Here is a 14279-nt window from a genome sequence, read left to right on the forward strand (position 1 = left end):
TCGAAGAGGTGAGGCGGTGCTTTTATTTAAGTTGACTTAGCAGACAAAACGATGTCGTTTGGTCATCATATCTCTTGTTTTGGGCCTGAGACCTCTCTTGGGCCATGCAAGATGGTTTCATGGTTTGGGAAATGAAATTATAAATTCTTTCCCTTTTTTTAAGAGAAAAAATTATAACGAAAATATTTAAATAAAATATAAGCTGTCTTTATCATTTAACTTTATAAAAATCGTACAAAAGGAATTATAAATCTTTAATGGGATTTAGTTTTAGAAAATATATTCTTTAGATTTCACTTTTATTTTCATTCTAAATATATGCCTAATCAAATAAGATAATTATAAAATTTATTTTTTAGTATATATAACATTAGAAAATTATTTTGAAGCAAAAAAAAAAAGTTATATACTTTATCTTTCTTGAGTAATTTTATCAATTAATTTAAAATTTACATAATAATGTTATGCATAATTCCTTATATTGCGCCATCAATATGATTTCTATTTACAAAAATATCAAAGTAAAAAAATAAAAAAATATATTACAAAAGTGTTCGATCCTTATTTTTAATAATAAATATTTAATTCTTAACAACTTCAAATATCAAATGCGACTTGGTTTAGGTTTGGCAAGAGACCCTTTAACGTTCATGCACATGTAAAGCAATTCAAAGAACAATATTAACAACTCTTTTGCTCTTTGATTCTAACACAACCCTGGCAAGTGATTTTTTCTTGATTAGTAACCCTGCAAAGACAAATATTTTCAAACTAGAAAATTTAATTCATCAAGAAAATTCTACAACTCAAGTACCATATAGTGTATATAGAAATTCTTGAAATTGTCAAAGAATGACATAAAATGCATATGTTGTTAGTATAATCCCTAATCAATCAACTATCCAAATAAGAAAAAGCGAAATTAAATAAAAAAATATCAATAATTTAATGTAGTGTAACACTCAATTTTTTTACATTCATGTATGAGAGAAAAAAATCTATTAATTATAAAGAATTACAACAATTAACAAATCATTACCATTCAAACACTCACTCACAAATCAAACAATCAACCATAAATCAGATATACATACTTATAATCTCTCTTATTCTCCTATAACTGTATAAAAGAATTTCAGCATTTAAACATACATACTCAATAGTATTCTCAATCTCTCATAAATGTTTATTCAGTAAAACTCTACAACTCTATTTAAATCTTTCTCGCATGCATAGACTCAATCACCATATCTTTTGAGATTTGAATTAATATTCTTAACATTTTTTGCCTGTCTATATATATATATATATATATATATATATATATATATACACACACACACACATATAAATGGGTACTTATATCCGTTTTATACATATACGTATGTTGTATTTATATGGATATGTTATGTTAACTATCAATGTCTACGACAGTATATATTATACAAGTAGAGATTTGATCTTTTGACATTATAATATACTTTTTGTATTGTCGTAATGATTTTGGGACCGTCAGACGTAAAATATTTTAAAACAAGAAAAATAAAAAAAAATCGCTACCAATCTTTGTTAGAATATGATTGATAACCCAAAAGTTTATCTTTTTAATAAAACTCTAAAAACGGGTTTAAAATTTATCAAAAAAATAAATTTTGTTCTACGAAAATCAGGTTGGGTTCGAAAGTCAATTACATGTGGAGAAAGATTAGCACATCCACAACGCCCATAAATTGATACCATTTAATCATGCGTTATTTTCAGTGTTGGATAAAATGGTTTTGACTTAAAATTTAATACTAATTCCCTTCGTTTAAAAAAATATTTTTGCTAAAATTTTTATTTAGAAATATTGAGAAAATCTTTAAGTTAAAAAATTATCTTAAAATTCTTTAACATCTAAGCAGAATTTAAAATAACTCGTTTCGCTTAAGATTTAACACAATAATCCTTAAAATGAAGTAACACTTTTTATAAAAAATTATTGGTGACTTTCCAACATCTAGGCAGAGTACTAAAAATTATTTTCTTTGGAATATTATTTTTATTTTGTTTTAAAATTGCATATTTTTAAAAACAAGTAAATAAAAAAATATTTTCTACAAAAAAAAGGATGATACTATCAGGTAACAAACAAATATGCAAAATGAGTGCAAACAATAACAAATAAATACATGTAAGCTAATAAGTACTATGTATAATGAAATACAAATTTGAAATTGGATTCTTAAATATAATGAGACCATTTTGACTCTCTAACATCTAGGCGGAGCTTAGGTGCGAATGTTCATATTTAAAATCTCATTTTATGTTATTATACTTTTTATTTATTGAAGTTTTCGATTCATTATTAAAACGCATTAAGGACTTGCAAGAAAAACTTAATGAAATAAAATTTCTTAAAAACTTCATCATTTAGGCGATATTCGAGAATAAATTACTTAATTTGAGATTTTCGCACATATCTTTAAAGTTTCATAATGGTTTTAAACTTGGGTATGGGTTGAGGTTTTAAAGATTTGGTGAGTTTCAGGCAATGATTTGGGATTTTGTACCAAATTTGGGGTTTTCAAAATTTTAGATTTTAAGGTTTTGGATTTTGGATTTTAAGGTTAGGGTTTCAAGTTTCAGATTTTGGGGTTTAGGTTTTTGATTTTAGGGTTTGAGATTTGGGGTTTTATTTTAGGGTTTGAGATTTGAAGTTTTGATTTTAGGGTTTAGAGGATTTACGGTTTAATTTTAGGGTTTGAAGGTTTGGAGTTTTGATTTTAAAGCTTGGAGGTTTGGGATTTTGATTGTAGGGTTTGGAAGGTGAAGGTTTTAATTTTAGGGTTTGAAAGGTTTAGGGTTTCATTTTTAAGGTTAGAATGTTTAAGGTTTAATTTTAGGGTTTGAGAAATTTAGAGTTTCGTTTTAGGGTTTGGATTTTAGGATTTTGAATTTAAGGGTTTGAAAGTTTTAAGGTTTAATTTTAGGATTTGAAAATTTTAGAGTTTCGTTTTTAAGGTTTAAAGTTTTGGATTTGAGGGTTTTGAAGTTTTAAGGTTTAATTTTAGGGTTTGAAAAATTTAGAGTTTCGTTTTTAGGGTTTTGATTTTTTAAAATTTGAGGTTTGGGGTTTTGATTTAAAGGTTTGGATTTTAAGGGTTTTGGATTTTGGGGTTTGGATTTAAAGGTTTGGATTTTAGGGTTTTGAATTTTAGGGGTTTGGATTTAAGAATTAGTGTTTAAGGTTTCATTTTTAAGAAAATGCAAACATCTCTAAAAATTCTTAACATCTAGGTGGATTTTCGGAGTAAGTTCGATTTTAGCGATTTTTGAAAATTAATAAAAAATTTCTTATATATATATATATTTTTATGAAAACTTATTAATAATAATTCTCTAACATCTAGGTAGAATTATTTTTAGGAATATGTTTTATTCTTTCCAACATCTAGGCAAGATAAAAAAAATATATTTATTTATTTATTTTTTAAGCATTTTTAATATATATTTTAATTATTATCTTACTTGTTTTCATTTTTATTATTATTAAAATAATTAAATATTTATCCTAACAAATTTAAAAATTTATCATGCATAAATATAAAAAATACTCAAAATAACAAAAATAATAATATATAAAAATTTTTTTTTTACTTGAACCGAATCGGTCAACGGTCCAGTCAACGACGGTTCGGTTTGACGTGCAGTTCGATCTAGCCGACTGAGGAGCGGTTCAATCCAGTTTAGTTGGATCGGTTCACTGCGGTTCGTTTGAACCGACTGAAGGGTGACTGAGGCGGGTTGGTGGGTTGGTTTGCGCAGATCTTGAGTCGGGTTCGGTCCATGCGCGAATCGTCTTATACTTAAAACGGCATCGTTTTGGTCCTATGCTCAAAACGACATCGTTTTGCTCCTATATTTTCTATAAAAGTCAGTTTTTTTTCAATTCATTTCACCTTTTTTTCAGAAAAAAAGATTTCTCGCTCAAAAAATATTCTCTGGTTTCGACCAGAATCTGACACCGGACTGCCATGCTGACCACCGCCTGGGTCACCGCCGGCGGTCACTGATGGTGGTCATCGGTTGTCGAAAAATGTCAAAAATACTCTCAAACGTTCACCTCAACGCCCTCTTTCCAAATCCAATGTCCGTTTTGCCAGAAACAACCCTGATCGTCGTAGATCGGGGCTTGAAGGTTTCTGCCTTTTTTTTTTTTTTTTTTAAATGAGATTGATATATTTTTTTGCTTTTTCAGGTAGCTCGGCGTTATGTTCCTCCTTACGGGGAAGACTGTGTTTATCTTTTTGTTTCTATTTTTCTGTTTGTTTTTTTGTGTGGTTGGTGTGGGTTCTGTTTAGGGTTGTTGAAGGGAAATGTTTGGCTTGGTGTTTGGGCTCGAAACGAGAGGGTGTTAAAGGCAGTATGTCTAGAGGTTTCGAAGATCTGTCCGAAGGTTTTTGAGATGAGATGTCCGAGAGATGTTGAAAGGAGAAACGTTGGAGGCTTTATAGGGCTGAAAATGATGGTAGCTAATGGAGCATACGTCTGACGAGATATGGTGTGATGGCAGGGTAAAGTTGATGATTTCGAGCAATTTGGGCAAGTGAGATGCAGGGGTTCCAATGGGATTGAGGATGATGGTGACAAGGTGGGTGGCAGTGGTGATGTGTAAGGTACCACTGTCATCTTGATTTTTTTTTTTTTATCAATTATTATTTTTATTTTTTTATATTAATTAAATCAATATTATTATTATTATTAAATCAAATATTAGAAATAATAGACCCGGATAAAATCTAATGCATACATGTATGATTAAGAAGCATAATAAAAAGTACAGATCGAGACCAAAATATATTTTTTACCTCAGATAGGAAACATGAATATGGTATAAGATTACTGCCATGTCACCAAATTACTGAAAGAAAGAGATAAAACCAAAAGGCCATTTGTCTGCACCTGCATCTGCATCTCTCTCCATCCAACCAACAACCAAACTCTTTGTCAGCAATGGTCCATGGAGATTTTTATGATCTCCTCTTGGCTGCAGCTGGAAGACTAGGAGAGGTGCAGGTGCAAATGCAGATAAATGAAGACTTCCTGGAGATGTCAAATGTGGCTGCGGGAGACAGAGTTGCAAAACCAACAAAATATTTAGTATGGAGTGGGTCCTGGAAGATCAACAAAGGATAGTAGCAAGAGTTGAAGAGAGATACGATCAGCTGATCAATGAACAAGTCTCAGAGGTTGATGAGAACGTGAGAGACTTGGAGATGGTAGGAAAATAGTAAAATTTAGCAATAGGGGTTTGGCATTTGCTTCTCAACAGACTTTCACTTTCACTTCAGTAGTCAGTAGTACACTGGGACCATGTAATGAGTAGGCTGAAGCACGTGGGACATTAGACAAACGGGCCAATCAAGGAATGCCACGTAAGGATCATGCGTCTGCTTCATCACCTGATAGCCCTCACCCTTGGATGCCTCTCGGGCTGCCTCCTTTTTTTTTTTTTGTTTTAAATGGTGTTTTGCTTCCCATACTTACTGACTCCTCATTACCCGTTGTTGTACTCTTCTTGTTCTGAGCCAATATAGTAGTAAAAAATAGAAAAAAAAAAAATCACATGGCAATTTGCGAAGCATTTGTTGCAATGGATACGAGTGTGATGATGCATCATGCATACACTATCGGCCGCGTAACATGGCTAAAACAATCTCGAAGTGTCTTCGGGATTTTCCTTTGAAGATTTTGGAAACTTGCTCACCATTTATATCTAAGTAATTGAACAAAATGTAGAACCACTTTTATTGTCTAATTGATTTTTGTCGGTGCTTTTCTTCCTCCTTTAAACATTTGCGCGTATATCCGAAGGATATGCCATGCCATAGCCATCCCCTTATAACAAGGCGTGATCCAACATCAATCTTCATCTATTGGGGCCCCCATGATACTTGAGTGAACGAGCCCGCTAGACACCACATCCACAACATAGAGGGGAAACAGTAATTATGCCATTTAAATATAATAGTTGAATTTCTTTTTTTAACTTCTGACTAGCATGTAAGGGCCAGACATGCTACAACTTAAGCTTTTAAAACAACCGGTTAGTCAAAATAAATAACACTCCATTTACATCCAATAAACAATCAAATTGTGAATGGCATGAAAGTTCAACTAAAATGGAAGTTCATTTCGTGTTGAAAACAATTGGAAGTCTTTTATTTTGTTTTTGTAGCTTCTAAAACATAATGGGTGTGGAAATTTTCATGAGTTGGCTCTAATAGAAGAGTTACTGTATGGAAGGGAGACAGGGTAACATAAAGAGTGATAGAGATGATGGACAGGTATTTGGCTAAGAGAATCACCGCCCAGCGAATGAGAGCAAGGGAAAAACGATAGATTGATGGGGTTTGTGATCAACCTCGAGCTGAATGGTCTCAGCTCTCAACTCCCCTATCGCTAGAAAAGTGACTGACATAAATGCAATGTAAAATTTAATAAATGTCACATTGCAGCAAATATGTACTACTTTTCTAACACTATAAAATAAAAATATTCTAATCCTATTCAACCTTTATTTTGTTTTCATGAAATAATTTGTCAATCCTACTTTACTAAAATTCATTCATGGACCAAATATGTTACTCCAAAAATATATATTGGCATAGTTAAAATTATTATTTAATTAAAGCTATTAATACATAATTTTTATTACAATTATTCACAAAATGAATTTTCTTTATAATAAAACTGATTTAATAATTTCAAAAAAAAAAAAAAAAGAGGGTGAAAAGCTGTTTTAAAAACTAGTTCATTCTATGATTTCGTATGCAATGAAAAATCTCTACAATCTAATACAAATAAGCTAATTTCTACTACAGTGGGGTCAAAATGGCATGGGAAAATAGGATAAAAGCAATTACAAAATTATGAAGATATAAGCTGAAGGACTTGCCAGAACTGATACCCCATGAAAAGCCTTCAAACAAACAGACTAATCAGGCTTAATGTGGGGTAAAATATTAGGAGGTGAGGATGATCTCACAGGGCATGCTTCTGGCAAGTTACTTTACACAATGTACAAATAGATTATTTTTCATGGTACTCAGCATGAAACTAAATTTTCAATGTTCATGCTTGACACGTGCTTTCAATATTCCGGGGAGGGGCGGTGAGGTAGGAGGCCCACCCGGCATGCTTGTCCTTGGGGAAGGAAGGATCTGTTGTTGATAAATTGCGGACATGCTAGAACCTTCACCATCTGCAGAAAAATTGTGTGCCATTTCATCACTCTGTGGTCTCTCACAAAATTTCATCGCCTTCAAAACATAATTGTCGTCATGGAGCTCAAATGGTGTGCTGTAAATAGAACACCAATTAGATGAAATGAAAAAGGAAAGGTAAGCAATAAATCAAAAGATGGTTTAACCATTTGGTAATTATCACTTGATTGTCAAGTAAGGTTGCTATCAAACTACAGAATTTACCCCTCTACCTGACTAGCCCCTTCTTTCTCTCTCTTTGGCATTGCATGGTTTCCCATCACAACATGAGACAACATACTTGTCCCAAGCTAGATGATACTGACTCAAAATACACACCAAATGCTGTTCAATGGATGTTGCAAGTAATAAAAATAGTTTAAAAATCTTACCTATTAAAGTCAAAATGCACCAGCTGCATATCTTCAGATATTTCTACCTCAACAGTTGCTTGAGGGCGTGTCTACAATTTCCAGATGACAAGAGAAAAAAAAGAGAAGAGAAATTAAGACGCCTCAGGATTTAATGGAAGAGTCCTAATAACTATAAAAACAAACTTTGTATCTGTTCAGCATGTGCATGCTCCATGATAACCTATTAGCCTTAATTAAGAAACCTCATGGTGTCCTTTTTCTTTTTCCTTCAAGTTTTTGGCAGGTAGGAGTTAGGAAAAGGGAGACAGATACATAACAACAGGTAACAATGCAACTGGACTATCAATATGGACAGAGTAAAATACAACTTGAATAATGAAGGCCCACAATATGCCTAAATATCTTGGACATCACTGTGGCCAGCACATTTGAGAAAATATGAATCAATCAACAACATGATACCAAGAGAAAGCCTCCATTAGATGCATTTGGCAAACAATAATTCAGATTTTTCTCTTGATTGACATTAAGGTACAAAAAATTCCTAGTTTAACCTCCGCACTTAAAATTTTAATCATCTGCAGCAACTTCAGCTGCATGATGGGATATAAGGCTCCATAAGATTCAATCTTAAACAGCATCTATTCAGCCATTAGAGAGTATTTATATCACCTATTCAGCACACGTCTATGTTTGGTGGCAGCATATACGCATCAACAAGAGCAAATACATGATGCCCAGAATCAAACCTCATCCCTACTATTGCCAGCTTTTAAAGAATTTGTATCATCGACATGAATATTCTATACTTTGGCAAAGTGAGCATACTCATCTATCACAATAGTTCTGTATCATCTACATTGTGGGTGCATGTGGAGATCTAAAAATGGAAGATCCAAACTACAGATAGCTCTTTTTTCTCTATACTCGTAATATAGGCTGGAATTGATATTACTAACATGTTAAGAAGATTTACCAAAAAGAGGTTACTTTTCATGTAGCAATCACTACTACCAACTTATAGACATTTTAAACTCTAGTTGAAGAAAGAGAAATAACCATACAATCCATTAATATATTCCCCACTTGTCAAGTAGAAAAAGACAGTAGACTTTCTAGTTTTAAGTCATCAAGTAGGAGATCTCAAGCTGTTCTACAGACAAGAAATTTTAGAGCCAAAACAGAGTTAAAAAAAGAACCAAAATACTAGTTAGATAAAAGGAAAAATTAACAAAAACAAAAGATGCAGATCTTAACAAATGCCAAGGCTTACTCAAAAACCTAAAGGAAGTGATAATCGAAACAGACAACAAGAAAAGTTGACTGATCCCACATTTCTAATTAAAAAGAAAAACAGAGAATCATCAAATTTGAGGTTGGTTCATATAAGCACAGGAACAATGATTTGAAGGAGATAGGAGATTAAAATTTTGCCTAATTAAAAAATTTTGTAGCATAACTTCAATGAATGGCATTTCTAATTTCTTATAAGAATTAAAGACTTGAGAAGATAACAAACCTGAACCAGGATAAAAGGTAAATCCACACCGCCGCTGGGAGCATTTCCTGTGCTATATAATTGCTCATTTCGGTGTATCAAATTCTGAAGACCTACAAACTATGAAAGAAAACAAGTACATGAACATATGATGGCATGCAAAGGGACCAGGGGAAACTTGATGTCCTCAAACAGCTCTCTCTCTCTCTCTCTCTCTCTCTCTCTCTCTCTCTCTCTCTCTCTAAATATGCAGCAACTTGATGTTTAGCCAAAAAGAAATTTCTCAACATAAGGGCATGCAGAAAGCAATTTTATGTACAAATATGTGAAAATTAAAAAGTGTGCTATTCTTACCTGTTCCTCCAATTCATGCAGATAGGCAGCCTTTTTTTCAATCCTATTTCTCAGTTCGAGCCGTTCAGTCTGTATCAATTAATTTGTGGAGCTTGTTAGGCTCAATATTAGATCCTTAATAGTTGCAAGATCAGCCCTACTTAACATAAGAGATACAAAAAATGGAAGCTGCATTGTCACCTTTAATTCTTCAATATCACTCAGGCTAGTACGAGGAAGTCCTTTCCATTGTATTTCTTTTTTATCTTTAGATATAATATCCATTGCCATTAGCACATTCAGGGCATCATAAACCCTTCGCCGAATGTTTTTCTCGTCATACTGCTGCTGTTAGATTAAAAAAAACCAAAGGAAGGTTCAATACCATTAATTCAACTCTCTCTTAGGGTAAAAGATTGTAATTGTACAGATCAAGGAATATAATATTGGCAGGGCCAAAGAATAGCAAACCTGATCTGGTGTTGCTAAACTACTGCCGGGATCAGCAAATTCAGCTACAAGTTCATCTGCTACCTGAAAAAACTTTCACTCTCAAATAAATACATGGGCATATAAAATAAGTTGTTAATACGTAAGAAAGAGAGCAACCAAAGACCATTGCCAAGCTAAGATAGAAGCAGTGAAACTTCAAACTCAAATAAGCAGACAAAGAAGCAAGTTTCCAAACCTTTGAAACATGAGGAAAGGAAGGAACAACTCCAATCATGTGCAAGTGTGTGTTGCCAGCATGAGAAGGAAAAATTTGCATTCATGAATCACATTACCATATGATGTCAATTTGAAAAGAAACAGTATCATTCTCCTTGAAAGTTTGAAAGGGTACAGGAATTACATGTATCCATAATGGAACTTGGTTGATGCTTAAAATAACAAAAACCACTTAATCATGATGATATACATGCTGACTTGAGATTAGTAAGCAATCAGAGTAGCACAAATGGGTTGCTAAGAAAGGAGTCACCACGATATCAATTTGTCAGTCTACTCTTCTTTGATATCTCATACATACATTAGAAGCATTCTCCAGGGCAATTTTGGACTGATATAGCAAAAATTCTATATCTTAATATCATAGTCTTGCAATTAAGAGTTAAGGCATGCAAATCCTGACCCACAAGAAGGAACTGTCAAATGCACAACTAATTTGTACCCTGTTTACACAACAATTCTTATATCTAATCCATTAATGCAGTATCAAAGAAAAAGAAATTTAGGTAGTATTTAGTTTCAGAAAATAGTCATTTTCTTTTTTCATTTTCCAAAAAAATGAAAAATATGAGTGAAAATGTGTTTGGTAATTGAAAATGAAAACAAGTTTTTAGAAAACAAAAATGAAAATGGGTTGAAATATGAAAACAAAAAAAAAGATGTTTTCAATTGTGAAAATAAGGGATGTACATTACTTTTTTCCTTATGTTTTGCAAGTTACCATATTTAAACACTTTTTAATATCATTGATTAATAAATATGTTATATTTATAATTAAATGACATTAATAGTAATATTATTGAATATTTTATTTATTTCCTTATTTTTGCATTTTAGAAAATGATTTTTATTTTCATTTACCAAATACATTTTTTAGAAAACAGAAAATAAAAAATAAAAAATATTTTCTTGAAAATGAAAATTAAAAATAAAAACAGAAAACATTTTCTCAAACCAAACAAAGCCTTAGCCGTCACAAATCTTATAACACAGAAAGAACAAATTCAGGGAAAAATTAGAACATTTTGCCAAAATGTATAGACCATATAAACACAGCCATAAGCACTAATGCAATGACCATTAATAAGTTCACCAAAACCAACAAACATGAATGAAAGAATGACTTTCAGAAACCACCTGACCTCATTGTATGTGGTTCTTCCCTTGCTTTCCACTTTTTCACAAACTGGGCGAAACCAAAGACAGTTCAAACAAGAAATCAGTTAGCTAAGCCACAACTGCCAACTCATCTACAATATCCATGGCAGAATAACAAGCACATATAAAACAATTTTCACATGAAACAATATGTGATTGAGCTTTTAATGCAATCTGTTCTTAACCATAAATCACAACCTTTCAAAGGTAAGGAAAATAGAAAAGAGGAAACAAAACCTTTCATGCTAAATTGGCGGAGTCCTCTGCCACTCTTATCACCTCCAACTGCACGTTGGCCTCTCTTCTTCTTTTTACTACTGTAAATAAAATTGGGAATCAGTTAAATTCATGGAATACTCTAGCATTATAACAACATAGTATAACCAATGCCAACAACTGCATTGTTTTGTTAGCAGTCAAGGATAAAGCGGCATGGACAATCCAAATGCAGTCACCAAAAAATCAAAAGATTCATCACCAATTTAAACAGTCTTTCCTATTGTAGCCCACAAACAATATTCAATTCAAGCATAACGCAAAATTATTTACCAAATTCAAGCATAAAAAAGTACAAATTTACATCACGAAAGCACAATTAAAGGCTTTTCTTGAATCTACCCTAAACCCTCACCCCCTTTCTTCAAAAACCCAAAATTACATCAAGCATTAAACAGAATCATCATAAACTCAAGCTAAAAGGATACCCAAAAATGAAAAAAAAAAAAAAAAAAAAACTCACCCAACAGCAGCTTGAGATCCAGCATCATCTCCGTGAATATCGAGATGGTTCAATCTTAAAAAGGTGTTCTCACTGCCAGGTGTGGCCATAGCTTGCTCACTCCGGCTCGAGGGAGAGCCAACACTACCACTAGTCGAAACGGATTGACCTGAAACGATCGTGCCCCACGACCTAGAAGCTCCTCCCTTAGTTGGGTTTTTCTCCCCATCTTCTTGGTGGTTATGGTTTTGAATATGGTTACTCCCAGTTACCATAACTAAAAAACCAAACCCAAAAATAAAAATTAAAAATTTAGTGAAATTTTGGGGTTCTGAGAGAAACCCAGAAGAGAACTGACCTCAATGAAAAGTGGGTACCGGACATGAAGAGAAGTTAATTAGCATAATCAGTAATAGCTTGGCACAAAATAATATTATCTCTATATGTTTGATTCGGTTTCTGTAAGAAAAAAAAAAATGAACTATGAAAGTGAGGAAAGAGAGGAAAGAGGGATTTTTATTATGGAATGGGGAATGGAGCCAAAGGGGTTTTCAAGGCTTTGAAGAGCTGTGCAGGTTGTGGAAAAGAGGGAAATTTTATTTTTCTGAGGGTTTGGTTTTTGCCGTTCGCTTTTTTTTTTTTTTCTTTTTTCTGATTGCTGATTGGGTGAGGGGAATAAAGGTGGGGTTGGATGGACTGATCCGAAAGGCCCAAATTTTGGGTTTAAGGATTGATATGGGTTTTTAATTTAAAAAGAAAAAAGAAATGATTTGGGTTTACTTCTGCCAACTGAAATTGTTGTACTACAACAGCCATAATCAAAGTTGTTATTAATAAGTTTACCTAATTCAGTATCCTTTGTTTACTGCTTAAAAGTTAAAACTATTCAGATTTAAATTTTGATTGAAATTAAAATTTTATACTAATAAATCACACAGCTGTTCACAATACCTTCCAATTATTATTTGTTGAAAGAATTTGAATCCAAAGTTTATAAAGTTAGTACTTCTTTAAGAAAGGATATATAAAGATATATACTAGATTAAATCTATAACTTCCTACGCTCATGTATGTTATTTAATTAATTCAATGCATACTAGTTGAATTAAGTTGAGTCATTATTTTAAGAATCTTATAAAAAAAGAAAGAAAATAGTGTAGTTTATGATTTGGACTTGACTTAAGGATTTACAAGTGGAAATATGTCAGGTTTGGTTCTCTAAAAAAAAATTGGTATGGTATTAGAAAAGCAGAAAATGTTAAGTTTTAGAAGCTGCAATCACTAGACATTGGTTGAAATGAATGTAGAAGAAGGTTATTTCATGTATTCAACAAAAATTGGAATCTTTCATGTCTTGGATTCACAAAGTGGCTGCATTTAATTATAGTTTTTCTTGTCTAAATCCGATCTAGTGTTTTTATCAAAAGTTGACCTAACTACAGCTTTTGTCCCATGTGCCCAAAGGTGGCTAAATGGATCCTAGGCTTAACTCTTGTCATTATCTTTTGATTATTTAAAAAGTGTTGAAATTATTTCATGTTAACACAAAGATAATAATCTTTGTCTTCTGTCTCTTAGCCTAGTGGCCAATGGTCAAGGAAGCTTTAATGAGGATATGAGATCCTCGTTTTTAAGCAAAGATCTCCCCCTTCCCTAAAAGGGCTACGCCCTCCTGTAGAACAAAAAAAAATTAGATAATGATTTATTACATTTCTTAATAAAAGCATAATTGGGTTTCATTATTTGTTTGTGCCATGTCTAATTTTTGTTGTCTACGAATTTGACAAATCTTCTGTTTTGGGCATTGCTGTCGTAGACCTCAAGGATCAAGTGAAACCAGTGATTAAATTCAACTCAAGTATAAGTGAAGATTTCATTCAACTTTGCAGGAAACTTCAAATTCACGAAAAGCATATATAGTGCTGAAAAAGAAAGTACTTTACTCTGTAGACTAACCATGATTGAAACTTGAAAGTGGTCATTCCCCATTATTTCACGAGAAATCAAGACAGGCTTGAAAATCTGAAGCTTCTCCTTACTTTTCTTTTTCCCACATGAATGTTGGAAAGTGGGTCAGTCTTCTGTTTGCCATGAATCACAACAAGCTGACATTGGGTCACTTTCTTCTTTTACCGCATAGTAATCCCAACCACCGTTACCTAACCAAGCCAATAGCCATTTAAATTCCAGCCACCATTACCATTCTTAATGCAGTCTGCACC

General features: G+C 32.6%; 1 protein-coding gene across 4 annotated transcripts; it reads right to left on the minus strand.

Annotated features, from left to right (window-relative positions):
- Positions 1-6866: 6866 nt before the first annotated feature.
- On the minus strand, positions 6867-14216 carry DPB (Transcription factor DP). Of its 4 annotated transcripts, none has more exons than XM_089760333.1 (10): positions 14014-14216; positions 12079-12334; positions 11577-11656; positions 11324-11367; positions 9924-9986; positions 9654-9800; positions 9474-9542; positions 9141-9239; positions 7640-7710; positions 6867-7344 (listed from the first exon to the last, which is right to left on the minus strand). In XM_089760333.1, exons 2-10 carry the CDS (start codon positions 12330-12332, stop codon positions 7110-7112), a joined length of 1062 nt encoding a protein of 353 aa, XP_089616459.1. In that variant the 5' UTR covers positions 12333-12334; positions 14014-14216; the 3' UTR covers positions 6867-7109. The 4 variants fall into 4 exon arrangements, with proteins under 4 accessions (XP_089616459.1, XP_022767293.1, XP_022767291.1 ...); XM_022911558.2 differs by lacking the exon at positions 14014-14216 and adding an exon at positions 12416-12635 and having other exon boundaries at positions 9654-9797; XM_022911556.2 differs by lacking the exon at positions 14014-14216 and adding an exon at positions 12416-12635.
- Positions 14217-14279: the final 63 nt, after the last annotated feature.

This window comes from Durio zibethinus, chromosome 1 (assembly GCF_047325235.1).
Source record: "Durio zibethinus cultivar Kanyao isolate XHJ-2024 chromosome 1, ASM4732523v1, whole genome shotgun sequence".
Classification (NCBI taxonomy): Eukaryota; Viridiplantae; Streptophyta; class Magnoliopsida; order Malvales; family Malvaceae; genus Durio; species Durio zibethinus.

Bases quoted from the DNA above. Each gene is read 5' to 3' on its own strand.
- DPB (XM_089760333.1), bottom strand. From the start codon at position 12,332: ATGGTAACTGGGAGTAACCATATTCAAAACCATAACCACCAAGAAGAT. The intron at 9,543-9,653 runs GTGACAATGCAG...TAATTGATACAG, and splicing joins GTGATATTGAAGAATTAAAG to ACTGAACGGCTCGAACTGAG. The intron at 9,240-9,473 runs GTAAGAATAGCA...TTTCTTTCATAG, and splicing joins TGCATGAATTGGAGGAACAG to TTTGTAGGTCTTCAGAATTT.